The sequence below is a fragment of the Nematolebias whitei genome, chromosome 11 (genome assembly GCF_014905685.2).
Source record: "Nematolebias whitei isolate Nwh7 chromosome 11, NemWhi1, whole genome shotgun sequence".
Taxonomy (NCBI): Eukaryota; Metazoa; Chordata; class Actinopteri; order Cyprinodontiformes; family Rivulidae; genus Nematolebias; species Nematolebias whitei.
In genome coordinates this window covers 37,264,507-37,284,472 of record NC_056508.1, presented here as the reverse complement: position 1 = coordinate 37,284,472, position 19,966 = coordinate 37,264,507, and the positions used below count along the sequence as shown (strand labels likewise).

General features: G+C 37.4%; 2 protein-coding genes and 1 long non-coding RNA gene across 3 annotated transcripts; 1 reads left to right on the top strand and 2 right to left on the bottom strand.

Moving 5' to 3' along the window:
* Positions 1–2,447: 2,447 nt before the first annotated feature.
* Positions 2,448–8,218, bottom strand: LOC119417306 (interleukin-17 receptor B). The gene is made up of 8 exons (XM_037684515.1): positions 8,212–8,218; positions 8,103–8,105; positions 7,531–7,647; positions 5,756–5,865; positions 4,514–4,556; positions 3,639–3,719; positions 3,164–3,438; positions 2,448–2,846 (listed from the first exon to the last, which is right to left on the bottom strand). Exons 1-8 carry the CDS (start codon positions 8,216–8,218, stop codon positions 2,448–2,450), a joined length of 1,035 nt encoding a protein of 344 aa, XP_037540443.1.
* LOC119417107 lies at positions 7,615–8,224 on the bottom strand. The gene is made up of 3 exons (XR_005187130.1): positions 8,194–8,224; positions 8,081–8,105; positions 7,615–7,647 (listed from the first exon to the last, which is right to left on the bottom strand). It is a non-coding gene; the product is annotated as an uncharacterized LOC119417107 (long non-coding RNA).
* Positions 8,225–8,456: 232 nt separating this feature from the next.
* Positions 8,457–16,477, top strand: chdh (choline dehydrogenase). Its single transcript, XM_037684316.1, has 11 exons — positions 8,457–8,522; positions 11,148–11,244; positions 11,337–11,588; positions 11,755–11,985; positions 12,301–12,467; positions 12,678–12,829; positions 12,947–13,076; positions 13,221–13,355; positions 15,181–15,323; positions 15,771–15,873; positions 15,968–16,477. The coding sequence occupies exons 2-11, from the start codon at positions 11,171–11,173 to the stop codon at positions 16,384–16,386; spliced, it is 1,806 nt and encodes a 601-aa protein (XP_037540244.1). The 5' UTR covers positions 8,457–8,522; positions 11,148–11,170; the 3' UTR covers positions 16,387–16,477.
* The last annotated feature ends 3,489 nt before the right edge of the window (positions 16,478–19,966 follow it).

Sequence of the window (19,966 nt, the reverse complement as noted above, 5' to 3'; positions counted from 1 at the left end):
TTTTTATTATTATTGTGTCTAGAAATTGTTTTTGGGAGATTGTCTTGCGACTTTTTTTACATACCTGGAATTTTACATTTCTTTCTTTCAAATATGTATGAAAAGTAGCTACCGTATTTTTCGCCCTATACGTTGCAGTTTTATGCATAATTTGCATGCCCTTAAACTTATAGTTCAAAACAACATATTTATGGATGGTTTCCCATATTTATAAACCAATTTTTGGCTGAGATATGACAATTTTCATTCATTCTGACTGGAAAAAAAAGAACACTATCATTTTTCAACCACTAGATGGAAGCAGAATAGTAGGGAAAGCCGAAAACGTGGCTGTAATGACAAATTCTAAAAATTTCAAGACAAAATTACAGCTGCACTTTATTTATTATACTTTATATTTATTTTGTCTTGAACTTTTTTTTAATTTACCATGTCCTGGATGACTGAGAATCTTCCCCAGCTATGAATGACACATCGGCTTGCCACAGTCTTCCAACTTCATTCTGCTCGCTGCTTGGAGCAACCATCAAACCAGTTTCATTTCGTTGCATCGCCCTGGCAAAATGCAGCTAATTTGACCATCCATCCATCCATCCATTATCTTTACCCGTTTGTTCCATTTTGGGTCACGGGGGTCGCTGGTGCCCATGTCCAGCAATCACTGTGCGAGGGGCGGGGTACACCCTGGATGGGTCGCAAGTCCATCGCAGGGCCACATAGAGACAAACGAGACAAACAACCATTCACTCTCTCACTCACACCTAGGGACAATTTAGAGTTACCAATCAGCCTAACATGCATGTTTTTTTTTGGACTGTGGGAGGAAACCGGAGTACCCGGAGAATACCCACGCATGCACGGAGAGAACATGCAAACTCCACCCAGAAAGGCCCCTGGACCGGGGTTTGAACCAGGGACCTGCTCGCTGAGAGGCAGCAGCTCTCTAATTTGACCATTAAAGTGCATTTATTAAGTAAAAGTTCAACTGAGACACACCTTCGCTATAATTTCGAGCAAACAAATAATTGTTTTAGGTGCTTGTTAAATTTCGAAGAAATGCGTAGCGTTCCTCCTTTTTTTCCTCCCTGTCTGCGCGCTCCCGGAGCACCGAAGCAGACAATGCTTTTGAAATACAGCTGATTTGATCGTTTCGTTAAAGTCCTTTTATTAAGCAAATGTTAGACTGAGACACACTTTTACTATGAAATCGAGCCAACAAATAAATGTTTTTAAGTGGTTTTCTTGTTAAATTTTGAAGAAATGAACAGTTGCTCGTGTGGGTGCCCGCTTATGCAAATCAGGTTTTGAAATGACTGTCAACGTGCATTTATTAAGCAAAAGTTAGACTGAGACACACTTTTACTATAGTTTTGAGCAAACAAGTAATTGTTTTTAAGTGCTAATCTTGTTAAATTCTTTAATGCATGCATGCTCGCGAGGCCGCCATTTGGCAGCCAATTGATTTTTGGCACAACACCGGCCCACATTTCCAGGTTGTCAGTGGTGACACGAAACAAACGTGACGCATCAGCGGTGACGCATTATAGATGCGATGAATATGGCGAAGTTATATGGATTTTTTTCCACTTTAATAGATAGATATGGACTGATGCGACTTATAGGGCGGTGCGACGTGTACAGTGGAAAATACGGTATGTATTATAAATCTAACTCTATCTCATGGTCCTAAGTGTGTAGTAATTGCTATTACGGTATGTGTTTATCTGCGTTTCATGTTTTGCTGTTGCATATATTTTTGGTTGGTATTTCTCTCTAAATGTTCCTAAAAGGAAAGTGTGGGTGGCTGCCAACACTAACACAAAGCACAAAACAAAAAAAATGTGGCAGGACAAAAAGTATGTCACTGTGAAAGATGTCTGCAGCAACTTAAGGCGTTGAGTTTCTGTACACACCACTGAAAGCTCACATCACATCTTGTATGAGCTGAGATTCAATTTACTATAAGATGATCGTTCTATGATGTTAAGGATTCAAACACACCCTCTATTAATTCAAAAGACAGTTTCTTGAAGCTTTTTCCTTTTTGTATTGAACTTTTTTTTTTAATAGTTTCTTGAAATTTAACAAATCAAACGTTAAAAAACAAATAACACAAGGCACATTGCAATATAAAAAAAACACTATTTAGGAGATAATTGCATTGTAGCTTTTAGACAATTTTACAAAAATGAACACACAGAACTCATTTTTGTAACCCTTTTTGCAAAGTCACTTAAATAACACTTAAAACAGCAAAAAAGGTATCTGTCCCTATTTGCTAATTGTAATATGTTTTTTTTTATCATTATTAAAAACAACAGATCTAAACATTGTCATATTGTCATTTGGAATAAAACAACATGAAATAGCATTGATTTTTTTTTTAAGTTATCAAAAAAATAATTATTCTGATCCATTAGCTTTGTTCATAAGTGTCAACCTTTTCATCACCTCCAATCAGGATTTCTCTGGATGAGCTTGATTTGCACTCTCTCCAACATTTCTATAGCCTCCTTTAACTTTGTACTGTTTTTACTGTAGAAAACTCCTGGTTTGAACAGCAAAGATGAAATCTTCTTTCCAAACTTCCTTGGGGCATGAAGGCTCTCACATAACTTGTCCAAATCTTTCATTAGACAGAAAGACTTGCGCACTTTCAGTTCTGGCAGAATTATGGAAGGTTTCTTGTTCAGATGCACCACCCAGAACCTGGACAGCTGACTGGCGTTCTTTGCATGGCTTGCGACCATATTGAGAATCAGAGGGTAAAGATCACGAGCCGCAGCTGGGATGGAATGTTCTGGAAGATTGTGGTTGGCAGTAGACTGACTTAGCAGTGAAGATCGCTGAAGAAAAATTGGTGGAGGGAAAAAAAAAAATCATTTTTATCTGGCATTTTTATGAATTTGTATCTCCTTAGTCTAAAATTATAACTGAAAATGGACACAAAAGCACACCGTCAACAAACTATTTCACTTTTTGATAATGTTTTTAACCAAAAATTTGTTTAGCACCTTTATTCGTGTGTTAACTCGTTCATAGATGTATAGATATAAGTGAAAAACTGATTAGAATAGGTCCTATTACTAGAAATATGTACATAAATAAAAATGAGAACCATAGCACAGCAAACAGTAAATAATAGACATGAGAGCTAACTTACAGTCTCTCCTTGAGGGGAAACAATCAGCACATAGTCTGCAGCCTTCTCCTGCTCCACTAACCAACGCAGTGGTCCCAACCCTGCAATTTTTCCCTGCTGCCACACGTCAATTGCTACGCTGCAGCCACCGTGCAACTGTAGAAACTCTGCCAGTGCTACCACAGCATGCTGGAAGGCTGAATTCTCAGCAGGGTACACCACAAGAACAGAAACTGGAACCACTGGGAGGCTTTTGACACTCAAATACGAGGCAGAAGTGGATATGCGTCTTTTATCTAAGGGACAAAATATCGAGATCAGCAGTTACGCTTTCTAGATTTGCTCAGTCAAATTTAGCGAGAACATAACCTGTGCTGCACATGTAGAAAAAAAAGGACATTAAGTTTAACATCAGATCCTCGTTATCATTTGTAATTTTGCAGCTTGTGTTTTCTACTTCCAAACTATGCATGCATGGAAAAGTGATTTCATTTACAGATTATGCAGCAGGAACTCAGGATCATCAAAGTGACCAGCACTCCAACAAGAGTTATGATGACAGCTTTAGTTTTCTCTTCTGCAAAGGCAAACATGAGAACACAATGCCATTTACCAGATGATGTGACAAGAAGTTTGCTGGTTTTGTGTATGAACTGTCTGTTTTACCTGGTGGAGGAGGCTCTGTAAAAGCATCAGCTTGAAAAAGAAAATAAAAACGATTGTTAGGGAAAATATCAAACTTAACATCTCACAGTTAACTTGGGTGTTTGGCATAAAATGGTCCGTTGTGGTGTTTGGATTTGTTAGCCAAACATGAATGACATTCTTGTAATGTACTGACAGTTGCATGTGTTTTAAGGGATGCACAGTATTGGATTTTTGGCCGATATCCGATATGTTGATATGTTAAAACTCATTTATGTGTATATATATATATATATATATATATATATACACATATATAAACAGCACCTTTTATATCGGTGAGTTATTTTGATGGAATGTCCGATATTTAACTTTATCGCTAAAATCGTCCGATATCGATACATGCTGATAATATCATGCATCCCTAAAAACCATCTGTATTTTTTCAGCACTGAAGCATAATTAAAGTGTAAAAAGGCATTTGCAGATACAGCACACACAAGTAAGTAAGTAAACTTTATTTATATAGCACTTATCATAGATACAATCACAAAGTGCTGTACAACAATAAAGAAATAAAGGCTTAAAATAAAATAAAAATAATAACAACTCATTAATAAAAACAGTAAAAACAGCTGGAAAAAACAGTAAAACATTAACTAAAAGCTTGACGAAATAAAAGTGTCTTAAGCTGCGTTTTAAAAGAATAAACTGAGACGTTCACACGGAGAGACAGGGGCAGGGCATTCCACAGGCGGGGGGCTACGGCCTGAAAGGACAGGTCACCCCGAGTTTTAAACCGGGTCTTAGGAACCTTAAGAAGGTTCAGCGCTGAAGACCGAAGGGTGCGGGCTGGAGAATAAGGAAACAACATTTCAGTGATGCACAATGACAAGGATTTGAGTCACTCTTTTACCTTGAACAATGGGCTCAGTTTTGGCTTCAAATCGTGGAGGGGAAAAAATACAATTATTTAATACATTGGAAAATATGGAGCAGATATTTAATATTACAGTCTACTTGCACTTTTGTCAAAAAAGTGTGGAGTTAACAAAAAATAACTTGCTTACCTGTAGGTTGAGACTTTGTTATGGCTCTTGCTACATAAAAAGAGAAAACATTAGATATTCTTAGTGTGTTAAGTTTTGATTAAAATTGTAATATTGCAACATTTCCCTATTGCATTACAGTTTTTAAGACTGGACATCAAATACATTTTGATTATTTTAAGACGTTTAGCTGGACTATTTTACTACATGTACTGGACACTGTACAGGAACACAAAAGTTGAAGCCTGAGCAGGTACAGGATTCCCCACAGGACGGTCCCATTTCAAGTTTTATGTATTGTTATCTTCATGTAAACAAACAGGACACTTCCCTCATTAAAAAAAAAAAGCAATTTATACTACTGCTGTATAGTCAAATGTTCTTGTTTTTTTCAAAACAGTTGCATGTAATTATTTATTTAATGATGAAAAGAAAAGTCATGCAACTCCATGAGTGTATAAGGGAAAGTAGGCTGGACTTGAAAAAATGGTCTCAAAAATAAAACAGCTCCTATAAACCAGGTCCTGCTGGCTTCAATTAACAAAAACTAGAGATGGTGAGGACATTCGTTCTAGTACTATAATATATGATTACGTGGATGCTCTAAAGTTGAAATATATATATTTTAAAAGGTTTTACTTACATTTAGTTGGAGGGGGGATTTGAATGGTTTTATGCATGGGTGAATGGTCACCACCCAATGGAGGCAAAGGCAGATTGAACACTTCAACTGAGTAGAAGCCTTCTCTTGCACTTATTAAAAAATGAAACCATTTCTAAATTTGAAAAGAATATTACTTTAGTAATTACAAATATTCAAGATTCGGTATGTTGTAATAAAATAAAAGTGAATATTAACAATGTTTTAAAATCAATAATAATAAACAATCTGTTCTGTTCAAGAAGACATTGGCCATACCTGCTCTGATCCTGTGAGGTTTGCTTTGGCAAAAGGTGGGTTGTATTCACAGAAGTAGTCTGGTTCTCCTGAAATAGTAATCCAAGTGCCTGTCAGGTAATTATTACTAGCTGCAGAGACAGAAGAGGACAGGACAGTTTTTAAAACTGGTAAGTATTGATTCTTAGATGTTACAGGTCAATAATCATGCAGGACTTGGTAAACAGCAGAAACCACACATCTATCCACATTTTAGTTATAGAAACACATGCAAGAACATCTACAAGCAAGCATCATTTTCTTTCTGTTACTTTACCAAAAGGAATTGGTTTTCATCAGTGTTTACAACTCGGGAAACATTTTATCAGGAGTATGCAGGTGTAGATGAAGTTAAAAACCTGGAACTTCACCGTCCAGTTTTAAAGTGAGAAAGTTCCCTGATGAGGAGGGAAACGTCTTCAGCTGGAGAATAAAAGTCTATTTGTATTTATTTATTTATTTAATATATGCCACATATCAGGAGAAACAATGCATTAATGCATAAACAGTACTCTAAAATGTTTACCCAACCCAGTCGCTATTTTAATGTAAAACAGAGAACGTATATTCTTACTTTTAATGTGACATATTGTAATAAAAATAAATTATTCACAGTTTTAAAATTTAGATACGTGTTTTATTCTGAAGATAAACTGAATCACTACTGTAAAGCATGCACAAATAATTCAAAATAACAAAATGTGCAAAATAAATGGAACTATAAATGCATTTATATTTTAAAATATGGAGTTAATCTTGATAGGAATTGATATATTCATTTACCAGGATAATTAATTTATTTGCAAAATATACAAATAAAAATAGAAAAAGGTTACAAAATCATACATTACGTTTGGTTTTGCATGATTAATTCCATCAAAACTTGTATTCCCTTTTAAAGAATTGTTGGTTTTTCAACCTTTTTATGCACAACGAAATGGATAATTTTCCTTTTTCAAATCAGTGATATTAGTCGTAGAAATCCGTGTGGATTGGGAATGAAGCTTGTATTTGTGCATGTGACTTGAGTCAAGTGAGTCAAAAACTCAACTCTTTTTTTCGTGTGTGATTTATTTCAACTGGAATTAAAGAATCAAAAATGTAACATGATGATGGACTCCTCCTCGACAAAACTGAAAACTGTAATTAAATCAAGAGAGGCTCCAAACAAAATGTTAGTTTCAGAATGCACACACTTGCAACCAATATATATATATACATATACATATATATATTACATTTTCCTCTTAACATTTTCTTTTCTAGTTGAACTGTACAGAGCAAGTGTCCCAGTTTCAATCCACTGGCTCCCTGTGCACCACAGAGTTGATTTTAAAACTCCCATTATAAATGTCTAAATCTCCACCCCCAATCACTCCAACTTGCTTCAAACTCATGTTTTTAAGGCCCTGAGATCACTTTTGGTCATTATGAAGCTTAACTTTGGAGCAATCTGCCTTCTATTATTATTCAGGCTTCTTTACTTCCTGTTTAAAACACATTCAAAACCCCTGATGTGTTGATTTAGTACTTTATTGATTCCCTGTCAAATTTACTTTATCTTGTTTTGTCTAAACACACTAGTCAGCTCATGGGCGGTCTTTGCAAAATTAAATTAAATAAGCTATGAATCATTGAGTTTTTCACCTTAAGTTCTTGAGGATGTTGCCATATTTATGCAAATTTACTGTGCTGAAGATGAAAAACGTAGTAAACAGCATTGAGGCAAAACCACTGACAAGAAAAACTGTTCCTACCGTCAATATTGATGGCCCAGCTTATATTCAGTTTGACTTCTTCTCCCTTTTTCACCTGCACAACCTTCAAGTCTGCCACCTTGGATGGATTTGCTGTGGTGCTTGTCGAGGGGAATTCTGAAACCACAGTGGGACTCTTTAATCCTATTTATTTTGCTGATATCATCAATAATAATAGATAAATTATTCTAATATTCAATGATAATCAAGCTGACAGAGATTGTGGGACAAGTTTTGTCGTTAAAAGCATTTAAAGCAGCATGGAGCATAACAGCTGCATCAGTGATCAACACACCAAAATTGAAATGATGCTTCATTTATAGACTTCTGCAGAATTTGATTTCAATCCGTTTCGGCGGATGCGTTAAAGCAGGAAAAGATACATAGTGAGCCCAGAGGATCAGGATTGGGCTATAATATTTGTGACTTATCTGTCTAAATAAAGGTTGAATTAATGAATAAATGAAACAGAATAAAAATTAAATACAATAAAAGGAAATTAAAATCTCTTATTAGGTTAATGAATTAAAAAAAAGCTACATAGCCTTACCTAAATATTTATCACACGTCACTTTCTGCGAGGAAACAATAGAAACACAGCGCTTAAATAGATAACGTCACTTAAACTTTGCATAACAAAAAAAAAAAAAAAGGATAACTTACAATTTGGTGCGATGTCACCTGCCATGTGATGAAACAGATGAAAAGCAGCATTTTTAGCCACATCGTCTGCTACGGTTTGAGCCAAATATATTAATTAAACAGATAAAACAAGTATAAAATTGATATGTAACGACCCGTGCAGCTTGAAACTGCTCGTTTAACTCAGCGAGTTAAACTGAGTTTAACTCAGTTAAAACCTGGGTTGAGGGTTGAGGCAAACGTGATGCGTAACTGACGTCACCGGCTAAGCCCCGCCCATACCGCCCCCTTTTTTTCCCCCCACAAGCAGCAGCATTCGGAGCTCTGGGTTCTGTTTTTACATCAAGAAGGTAGGAGTTCCGTTACTTTAAGCTGGCATTTAACAACTTAATGCATTCTCGTGTGTGAGTTGGCAACAAACTGCTCCAGTGCCGGCTCTGCTTGAACTAAATGTAACTTCCTGGTTCACTTGTGTCGCTGTCCCTGCTGTGTGAAGTTCAGACGTCTTCTGAGATAGCTAACAAGTAGTTAGCTGTTTGGCAAACAAAACTAGGATGTATTTTGTTGTAGCCTTGTCACCATAATCTTAACCTCTCAATATGTTTTTAAGGTATAACCGTTACCTTTTATGAAGCGTTTGAAACATTGAAAAGTATTTAAAAGTAGTTTAAATGTGCAAAAATTGCAGTCTTATCATACACTAGACTGCAAGTCTTAAGTTTGCGAAATTGGCCTTCAGATTTTAAATGTTCCTAAATTGTATTGTGTGTACCTTGGTAAAAAAGGGCGCACCGACTTGTTGGGACTGATTGTTAATAATCTATTTAATTGTAAAAAGCCTATCAGTAAGTTTATAGATAATCGACACGGCAGATCTGACCGACCTGCACGCCTTTGAACTTTCAACACTTATTGCAATAAAAAAAATCGCTTTCAGGGTTGCCAGATAAGACGCATCCATCGAGCAATCAGCGATAGAGAGGATGAACGTGTTCACGTTTGTTTTTTACAGTACAGTAGTTTCAATTAAAATTATGTGTACATAAAAATATGTTTCACAAAAGTATGTTCAGAATATTGACTGAAGTTGATTTGAGAAATTTAATTATCTGCAGTACTAGTTTATGACTATTGTTGTGCGTTGTGAAGATAGTACAGTATACAGAATGTTTTGGGGCTTTAAGCAGTATTTTTACATACAGTGATTTGTGGAATTGTTCTTGAGATCACGCAGTGAACTCCAGAACGGCATCAGACCTGTTTTTAAAGCAGCCCGAGGTCCTGAAAGTTGCACATGCATGCTCACTGAATTTACATTTGATACGAATTTGTTTTTTTTCTTCTACTTTCCTTGATTGGATATATTTTATTTTAATTTTTTGTTTGTTTGTTTTTGTGCATTCTTTTTTTTTATTTACAGAGGGCGGCACAGTGGCTCAGTTGTTAGTGCTTGTTGCCTCTCAGCGAGAAGGTCACCAGATCAGATCCTGGCCGGGTGCCTTTCTGGGTGGAGTTTGCATGTTCTTTCCGTGCATGCGTAGGTTTTCTCAAAGTACTCCGGTTTTTACTCCCACAGACCAAAAGCATGCATGTTAGGCTGATTGGTAATTCCAAATTGTCTCTAGGTGTGTGTATGTGTGAGAGAGTGAATGGTTGTTTGTCTCATTTGTCTCCATGAGTCCCTGTGATGGACTGGAGACCTGTCCAGGGTGTCCACCGCCTCTCACATTGTGACTGCTGGATATGAGCACCAGTAACCCCTGTGACCCCAAAAGTCAAAAGTGGGTAAAGATAATGGGTTGATGGATGGATGTCATTCCAAGGCATTGCTGTTTAGTCAAGTCACATGTATTTATATAGCACATTTAAAACAGTAACTGTTATCAAAGTGCTTACCAAAAAAGATCACAGCATCAAATATTAATAACAACATATTACAGCAACATGAATAAAAGCATAAAAACATGAAATATAATGAGAATGAGTTTATGTTGTTACAGGATCATACTGCCCTTTATGTGCGCAGGAAGAAGAGATGGAAAGCACAAAACTGTAATATATTTTACAAAAAGACAAACTATAAAATGTTTACTTGAATTGACAAATAAAATGAAGAGTGATTAACTAATTGACTAATTAAACTAACTGACTGTATAAGCAACATAGCAAATTACCATACACTCCAAACCCATGATCAAAACAGCCCAGGACACAGGAATTTTTTTTAACCATTTTTATAGAAAACAAGCTGACCTGGCAACCTTGTTTGGAAATTAAACATTTACTAGACCGGACTGTGTATGGCAGGCCTCATTTTCTTTTATTGTAAATGAGGAACTTGAATCTTCAAGCAAATTGTACAAAGATGTTTTATGCGCAAAATGATCATTTTAACGTGTTAGGGCCTAATTTGGAGTTAAATCTTGAAGACAGTCAAATTTACTGGTGGACACACTAATATGGATACTTTTGTAAAATGAAATAAAACATTTACTAATTGCTAGTGCACTTGGTTACTTATTTCTACTTGGTAAACTAATGCTTTTATTGACTTTCAAAACAGTACAAAATGGCTCAAGTAATGGTGAACATAAAAATATTCACAATTAGAACAAAAAGCAAAACTAGATATTTATTTTATTAACTTTTATTTAACCAGGCAAATCTCAATGGGATCACAAGGGAGGCCTGGGCTGGAAAGAAGCCTAACTTGCATGTTTTTGGACTATGTGAAGAAACTGGAGTCCCAGGAGAAAACCCAAGCATGAGGAGAACATGCTAACTACACATAGAAAGACCCCAGGTCAAAACTGGGGATTGAACCCAGGACCTTCTTGCTGTGAGGCGACAGTGCTAACCACTAAGCCCATCTATATAAAGATGTGCACTTTGTTTAATACCATTAGGTTTACTTTTAGTGCCAAATTCAAATGTCTACTGCAGTTTGTTTATCACGAAGTACTGTTTGTATTTAGTGATTACAGGAAACCTTCCCAGGATGCTGTCCTTGGCTACATTTGGCCAAGCTGGAGCCCGAAAAGTTTTGACACAGACTTTTCTAAAGAATAGCAGGTGCTTCTTTTAGCAGGTTTCCATAATCTTAAATCCCTACAACCAGACACATGGAGCATTGTATTCTACTAAAGTTCTTTTAATTGCTACAGGTGGTTTACTACTTCGGCTTCTCATTGTAACTCCTCATCACCTTCAGCCAATCAGAAAACACCATCCTACAGCTATGTAATTGTTGGGGCAGGGTCAGCAGGCTGCACTCTGGCTAACCGCCTCACAGAAGATGCTCATGAGTCTGTGTTGCTTCTGGAAGCTGGACCGAAGGACAAATGGCTCGGAAGCGCACGCCTCTCATGGAAGATCCACATGCCGGCTGCACTGACCTACAACCTCTGTGATGACAAGTACAGCAAATTAAATCCATTTTCCCCTCTTCGTTTAGACTGAACAAGTGAACGATCAACACTAAAGATCTAGTATTTTAATAACGTTTGAAATGTATTTCAGATCCGAACGATTCCTTTTTGTATCATAGTTTGTTTTTGATTTATCATTTACATTCTTCCTCAGATATAACTGGTTCTACCACACTGTACCTCAGGCCAACATGGACAACAGGGTGCTGTACTGGCCAAGGGGCCGTGTTTGGGGAGGGTCCTCGTCACTTAATGCCATGGTTTACATCCGTGGGCATGCTGAAGACTATAACCGCTGGCAGAGGGAGGGTGCAGAGGGCTGGGACTACGAACACTGTCTGCCGTACTTCAAGAAAGCTCAGTGTCATGAACTGGGACAAAATAAGTACTTGAACTAAATGTTTCAGTGGATTTTTCTTCTTTGTGTAACTTAGTTTTTGTTATACGAGCTTCATTAGCACAAGCCACATAGATGGAGATGGTAGTTTTTTCTTTCCTGGTTTACAACCTAACGGGTTTTTTTTAAACATTAAACTTTACAGGCAGAGGTTGACTTTTAAATTATCAGACATTGCATTATGTGCACTAGAGCAACAAGCAATCTGATAGTCCTAAAATTAATATACCAGTATATTCAGTATTGGTCATTAACTGCCACAGCCAGACATAGTTTTAATCTACTCTGTCTTTGTTCCTACAGGTACAGGGGTGGCAGTGGGCCTCTTAATGTGTCTAGAGGAAAGACTAATCACCCCCTTCACAAGGCTTTTATTGAGGCAGGGCAACAGGCAGGATACCCCCTCACTGACGACATGAACGGGTACCAGCAGGAAGGTGTTGGCTGGATGGACATGACCGTCTATAAAGGTAAAGGAACAAAGAACTTTAGTCTTTGTTGGACCTTTGAATGAAGTACCACTGAGGACACTTATTTAATCGCAGTACTTATATTTCAAACTACATCACATTCTGTTTGTTAGAGGTTCTCTGGATTGACGATGCAAAACGTAAACTGATTACAGTTAGCAACTGATTCAAGCGTGACCGTCCACAGTTTATATCCTGGAATATTTGCAGGAAAGAGGTGGAACACGGCCAGCGCCTATCTAAGACCTGTGCTGGGTCGACCCAATCTAAAGACGGAGGTGCGCTGCTTGACCACTAAGATCTTGTTTGATGGAAAGCGTGCTGTGGGGGTGGAGTACATGCAGAACGGACAAAAGAAGAGAGTAAGAATTTGAACTTTAAAAATGTAGATTTTTCTCTTCAAGCCTACACTTTTTTAATATAAAACTACTTATTCATTGTTTTCGAATTCATTTACTTGACTCTTACTATTTGCTCAGGTGTTTGCAGATAAAGAAGTTATATTAAGTGGAGGAGCCATAAATTCACCTCAGCTTCTCATGCTTTCTGGAGTGGGAAATGCAGATGACCTGAAAGAACTTGGCATTCCAGTTGTGCAGCACTTACCAGGTGCGTGAAACAGACAGCGTTTGTGCTTGTAGGAATTTGAACAGGACATTTCTGTTGAACTGTGGGACCAGACCTGAGCAGACTGTTTTATGATGGTTCATCTTAAAGCTTTCTTATATCTCCCTTTTCTGCGCTGTCACCCAGGTGTTGGTAGTAACCTGCAAGATCACCTGGAGATTTACATCCAGCAGCAGTGCACTCAGCCCATCACCTTGTACAAGGCACAGAAACCTTTCCATATGATGAAGATAGGCCTAGAGTGGCTCACCCTTTTCACTGGTAACTTAAATCATCCACGCATGGACACACGTTCTCCTAAATGTTTTACAAACAGGTAAAAAATGCATTTTACCTGCTGCCATGACACCCATGTGATCATTTAAATGCTTGTGTCAGTGTGTGAGTTCATTTGTCTGCTGTTAGCAAAATGTCTCGTGGGCAAATCAATGGATTTTTTAATGAAAATCACACAAATTAATCATTGGATACATCAACAACTGATTCGCTTTTGAAGTCAGCCTAATTCAAGACAGCCACCACAGTTAACTGACCTACCAAACACAAAAATGGCTGTACAGTGGTCCCTTGATTGTTGCGGGGGTTATGTTCCAGACACCACCACGATAGGTGAAAAACCAGGAAGTAGGAATGATATATTTATTTATATTTTTAGTACTTATATATCTTTTAAGGCTTTATAAACCCTTCCCACACTCTTGTAATGTTCTAAACTCTTAAACCTACATCATTTTAACAACATACGTATATGTACTGTGCAGTACTGCAAATTTTTATGTGGGTACTCACCAGCTCTGCAGACCAGCAGAGCAGCTCTGTTCTGGTTCAGCAGACTTGCCCTGCAGTGACGACGCCCACCGCCCTGTCCAGGTTGATGTGCACGTAGATAATTGAGATTCAGGATTATTTGCAACTTTCTGTTCTGAATTTAATAAGTAGATTGTTACTTCTGACTTTGCACTGCAAAACTTTCCCTCCATTTTGGCAGAAAACAGCGGCCAGAAGCACCGTTGGAAGTGCCAGAAGATCAGATCTGAGGGAGTGTTTGTCCTTTCTTGGCCGTCAAAGTGCATTAAATGCTTCCCCTGCTTCTGCCTGCATTGTACCCTGCTCTGACATGTTGGATATTTTGTGATCTCGCCTGTTTGGGTGGTTGGCCACATGCGTCCGCTGAGTGCAGCGGCTGAATGAACGTCCATTTGGGCGATGGATCGCTGGCAGTACTCCATCTGACTCCAATTATATGTTGCCGTATAATTGGATCATCAGCCGCGTGCATTCGCTAACGCAATCAAAAGCTCGACACCTACCTGACCCGCACATTAAGCACATTATTATGGACTGGACCGGCCCTAATCTGGGTCGGGCGGGGTCAGGCTCTGGGTTCAGGTTAGAAATGACAGTTCTACTGTGAAGTAGCGAGGGACTACTGTAACTCAGCCAAGTTTACATATATTAATAATAATAATAATGTCATCACAATGTCAGCACTGTATGTTTCCATACAATGGATATATTGAGCTAATATTTGGTTTAGTAGTAGCTGAGTCCACACTCTCATGTTATAAAATACTTTCACTTGCCTTATTTAAAGAATGTCAGTTGTAGAAATGCCTGCTTTGTTACAGAATTAACGGATATATTCATTTTTAGTATAGTTTTACTCAAAATGACAATGGTGTTCATTTATTCTGCTGATAATAAGCTTGCTAAACTTTTTTTATTTTACAACATAGAAAAAACACAAGTGATGGAGCTCTGACGTCGCTCATGTGATGTTGCTTTGCTAAGAGGCTACCTGGTTCAGCAGTTTTTTGTTTTTCTAGCTAACTAACAGATTGATAGATGGTGTTTGCATAGAAAAAAGTTCACGCTGTCATTCACATAATGTGGTTTCTGAGAATCATGTCAGAGCGAGCCTCATGGGTTCTTCTGTGAAATTAATTTTTTTTTTTTGTGGACAAAAGTGCTGATTGAGGGCTGATAAAGGATAAACGTATGGTCACAGATTAGATTTTCATTTACATAACTGCTTGTGTAATGGCTCAGCAGCTTGTTGATTCACTTCCTGTTGATACTCCACCAGGTTATGGAGCTACATCCCACTTAGAGAGTGGAGGGTTCATTCGAAGTCGGCCAAACGTGACACACCCGGACATCCAGTTTCATTTCCTGCCCTCACAAGTTATTGACCACGGACGAGTTCCATCAAAGATTGAGGCGTATCAGGTGTGTTTCCATAACGCAGGTTTTTTTTTGTTTGTTTTTTGGTGGAACAGAGTCGTGACATGCCTGTGTATAATCCTGATAATTTTATGACTTTATTGGTAGGCCACTGAATACGCAGTACATTGTCTCAGCCTTAAATGACCCCAGTCATGATTTTAGAAGGTCGGATGAAGCATTAATATCAGTTACACTAAGGTGTATTGACAGAGGCTTGATTCCATGGAAAGCTTCAAGGACAACCTGGTTTTCTCCAGAAATTATCTGAGAGTCCACCTCTTCTAGAGAAGTAGACGAGGAAGTAATTAGGGTTCAACAAAAGAACACAGTGGTTGCTTCACTTGTTTCACCTTTAAGTTGAAATGTGTTAATAATGCAAATTAAAAAACAAAAACATAATCCATTTGCCAGATTATACTTTGTTGGAAAAATTATATTTTGGTGATGTAGGTTCATGTTGGACCAATGAGAAGCACCAGTATCGGATGGATGAAGCTAAAAAGCAGTAACCCTCTGGATCACCCGATTCTTCAGCCAAACTACCTCTCTACTGGTAAGACCCAACATCTGGAGCAGAGTTTGGTTTAAACTCGAGCATTTCAGCATCACTGACTACAGAAACAGACGTTTATTGTCTCTCCTCGCAGATATTGACGTGTGGGAATTCAGGCAATGTGTTAAACTGTCCAGAGAAATTTTTGCCCAGAAGGCTTTTGACCCGTTTCGAGGTCCAGAAGCCCTGCCGGGTCCTCTGGTCCAATCCGACGCTGAGATTGATGCTTTTGTGCGCCAAAAGGCTGACACCGCCTACCACCCGTCCTGCACCTGCAAGATGGGATCGCCCTCAGACCCAATGGCGGTGGTCGACTCAAACACGCAGGTTCTGGGTCTGGAGCGGCTGCGCGTGGTGGATGCCTCCATCATGCCCAGCGTCGTCAGCGGAAACTTGAACGCTCCGACGATCATGATGGCAGAAAAGACGGCTGATGTTATCAGAGGTCGCCCCGCCCTTGTCGAGCCAGAGGTTCCTGTGTACAAACCTGCGACATTTGAAACCCAGAGATGAACAGAGAGAAGACGAGCTGGCAACAGTTCTACTGCGAGGGTCCGTTTACTTTACAATCATTACGAGGTGGACACAGCAGAGAGGAGCTGATCAGGGATGAACTAATTCTAATACTTCATTAACTAAACTTTAAACACTTTTCTAAAACTAAAGACTGATAATTATTCAGTCTACTGGATGTTAGTTATACACTAAGTATTGTTTCTATTGGGTTCAATTTAAACAATATGTTTTTTGGACAAGTTATGTCTCCATAACTTGGAGACAATTTATCAAACTTGTCTCCAAGTTTAATAAATTGTATGTTAGCTTAAAATAGTTTAACGTCTTAAAAACATCTGCGTTAGACTAGCTGTTTTTAGCTCTATAAATGACCATAAAAATGTTTGTCCCATTAACGCTAACATGGTTCAGATCATTTCTGGCCACGTTTTGATTTTTGTAGTCACAGTATTATCAGTACACATAAATTGCACTCGGAGGAGATTCATCTGACTAAATGTGATTTCCACGTGCAGGTAGATATGAGCCAAGGTGCTGTGCAATCATTGTTCTTATCTAACGATCAGCAGCCTGCAGAGTTTTTTTATCTAGTCGCTCTCTGCACTGCGCTGTGTGGTTCTGCTCAGATCAGCTGTGATAGAAGAAACGCTCGTCTTCCTTCCTGGAAACTGTCAGCTCATCTGTCCTGTCACTTGTTGTCATAAAGTTGTTGCTCAGATTTCATATCAGCAGGAAGATGATTGTGTTCAGGTGAAATTCACTGTCTTCACAAATAAGAACGTCTGTTAGAGTTCGTATGAGCCATATCTGAACCTCAGTTTAATATCTGACCGGTACTTTTGTTTTCATGATTTAAAGACAAATATTCTTCACTTGTCGTTGCCAAAGCGAGAGGCGGCAAAACAATAATAGTTTTATAGATTAAAAGTGAGATAGTTGAAATAGGAATAAAAAAGGAAAAAATGCCCAATAACTGATTCAGTCTGAGGAAAGAAGCTGCATTTTTTTAAAATGTCTTTACTTCAGAGTCCAACCTGAGACCGTTGTAGACGAGCATGCACTTAGATTTACTAATTTTCAATTGTGAGCTGTTAAAGGACCAGTTGTTTGCATCGTCTTTAATCATTGCACATGCAGCTTAAATTGCTCATATTGGTGGATCCTTTCATTCGTTTACCTTTGCTGTTGAATCCTTGTCCAGCCTGGAACCTGAATAATCTATGAAGTAATAATCAATACTTGACATTTTCATCTGAAACGATCAAACCAGCTCGATTAAGATGAAGCTAATCATTCATACACACTAAAACTGCTAAAAAAAATAATACTACATCTAAAGAGAATGATAAAACACAACTTTTAACATTGTATTTGTACATTTTTTTTTAATTAAATTAATGTTTACAATGACAGTTTTGTCAATGATTGTGAATAAATATATTTCTATGAGATAAAATCACCGTGTTAATTTCTGTTGATCGTGTGTGACTGAGGTTTGTTCGTGTCAGCATTTATAAACTGAATTATGATTATGTGCCGTTGTTTTATTTTTTTATTTTTAACCTATATTCAGTTCTCTTGTTGTTTACATTCTTTTGCACCGTAGTGAAGTGTGTAAATCATTTTGTTTTAAGGAGAAAAAATGGGAATTTCTAAATGTGAATCAAAAAGGGAAAGTTATGATGAAAATGGCAGTGCTTTATATCATTTTTATTTCTTTCATTGATTGTCAACACATCATGTTCACCTTGATCCTCGTGACTTTATTCATTACAAAACTGCAGGTTTGTCGTCATTTCAGGCAAAAATGATGTAAAAAAACAGGGAGTTTGCTTTTACCGGTACAAAATCTATAAGGTCCTTGTCCTTATGCTACAAAGTAGTTGGAAAGTCATTTTGGAAATGTTCATAAAAGAAGTAAGCAGACATCTAAAGGCTTTTTACAAACACTACAGATTGTACACATCTTTTCGAGAACATCTGTAAAGCAGTGGAACAGTAAAAAAATAAAGCTATGTTGCACAACAAAGCTTTGTGGGTTTTTTTGTTTAAGTAATTGTTTTACTTTAATTATTGTTATCAAATTGTTAGGTTTTTTTTTTTGCCCTGCCACAAACCAATGTTGATTTTTATGAATTTACCTGAAAACATTCTTAATCTGGCAGTAATAGAAACACGCTGGTGATCTGCGGAGCAAAGACTGAATGTCATAAAATAGTCTCTCTTTCATTTGTGGCATGTTAAATGTGCAAAATGGGGACATTCTGAACAGAACCCAAGTGGGCTGACTTGTCTCATGACACTTTAGAGGAATTTCACACATGAAAGCTATTAAATGATGAAATTATGAAACAGAAGCCGCAGATGTTGAGGCAAACCTGACATCTTTTTTTGTAAGGAATGGCCAAAGAGACTAACTTATTTATAGATTTAAAAAAAATAGCTGAAGTTTTCTGCAGCTGTTGAGCAATAAAGTTACACATACAGAAAAAAATGATCCAGGGTTACACTTTATTCATTTCTACGGTGGCCCTGAGGTGTAAATGAACAACAATGGAAAATACGGATATACATTAAGCCAAACCGGAAGTGGTAGTGGAGGTATTTTTAGTGTTATTTTTATATATGTTTTTAACTTTATTAACAATATAAAACAACAATACAGCAGGGTCATTGCTACTAGTTGTTGCCTTTTGAGTCCCCATACCATAGTATATTTTATTTAAAGCTAATATTTATTTTATTAATCTCATTTTATAAGTTTGACTCCCTTTCACCATAAAACACAACCATAGGTACACAAGATGAATTTGTTTAAAACAATTACTGGTAAATCTAATTTTAAATGCAGTTTGGGTTTACTGCCACGTCCCCTGTCATGCTTCCTGAAATTAAGTTACAATTCTAAGTAATAAAAATTAAAAAGTATTTTTTTTAATTATTTTTAATAGTACTGTTTATAATAGTTCTCATCCAATGACTTTTTTTTAAATAAAATATTTTTTATGCTTAAATGATTAAAACTAAATTGAGTCCCTGAGTCAACTGTCCACCCTGTCACCTCCAGTTTGGCTTGATGCAATTCAGTTTTTCCAAATGTTCATTTATACCTCAGGGCCACCGTACATTTCTATTATTTCAAGAACCTGCTCAAACTGACATGTTGCATAATCTGAACTGCAGCGTTGGAATCATTATCGCATCATAAATGTTTTTTTGTTGTTTACAAGGGAATCAAAAATAATAATCTAGTACAGAAGTCAGTGAGCACACAAATAGAAGGATATGCCTGAGGACATTTTATTTGTGTTGTTTTATGATATGTATCTTTTTCAAGTGAAACGTGTCAAACCCTGAACCCCAAACAAACCAGCTGTTATGGCTTTGGATGAGCCTGATTCAAAAGGCTGAACAAAAATATATGTTTACATCAAGTTTTACTTGTTCTTTCTGTAATTTTGTTTAGGCAAGTGAAACTATAACGTGTTGAGCCAGCAGCTTTTACCTTTACCAATAAGGATGACACTTTATAAGACACCTGCATGTCAGCTGAATTCAGAGAACCTTGTTGTGCAGC

Coding starts and splice junctions, on each gene's coding strand:
- LOC119417306 (XM_037684515.1), bottom strand. Junction 5,866..7,530: donor CTGGGCCATCAATATTGACG/GTAGGAACAGTT, acceptor CTGTCTCTGCAG/CTAGTAATAATTACCTGACA. Junction 3,720..4,513: donor TGCCCTGCCCCTGTCTCTCC/GTGTGAACGTCT, acceptor TTGCCTTTGCAG/AAGAGAAAACTAAAGCTGTC.
- chdh (XM_037684316.1), top strand. CDS start 11,171: ATGCTGTCCTTGGCTACATTTGGCCAAGCTGGAGCCCGAAAAGTTTTG. Junction 12,830..12,946: donor AGAACGGACAAAAGAAGAGA/GTAAGAATTTGA, acceptor CTATTTGCTCAG/GTGTTTGCAGATAAAGAAGT. Junction 15,324..15,770: donor CAAAGATTGAGGCGTATCAG/GTGTGTTTCCAT, acceptor TTGGTGATGTAG/GTTCATGTTGGACCAATGAG.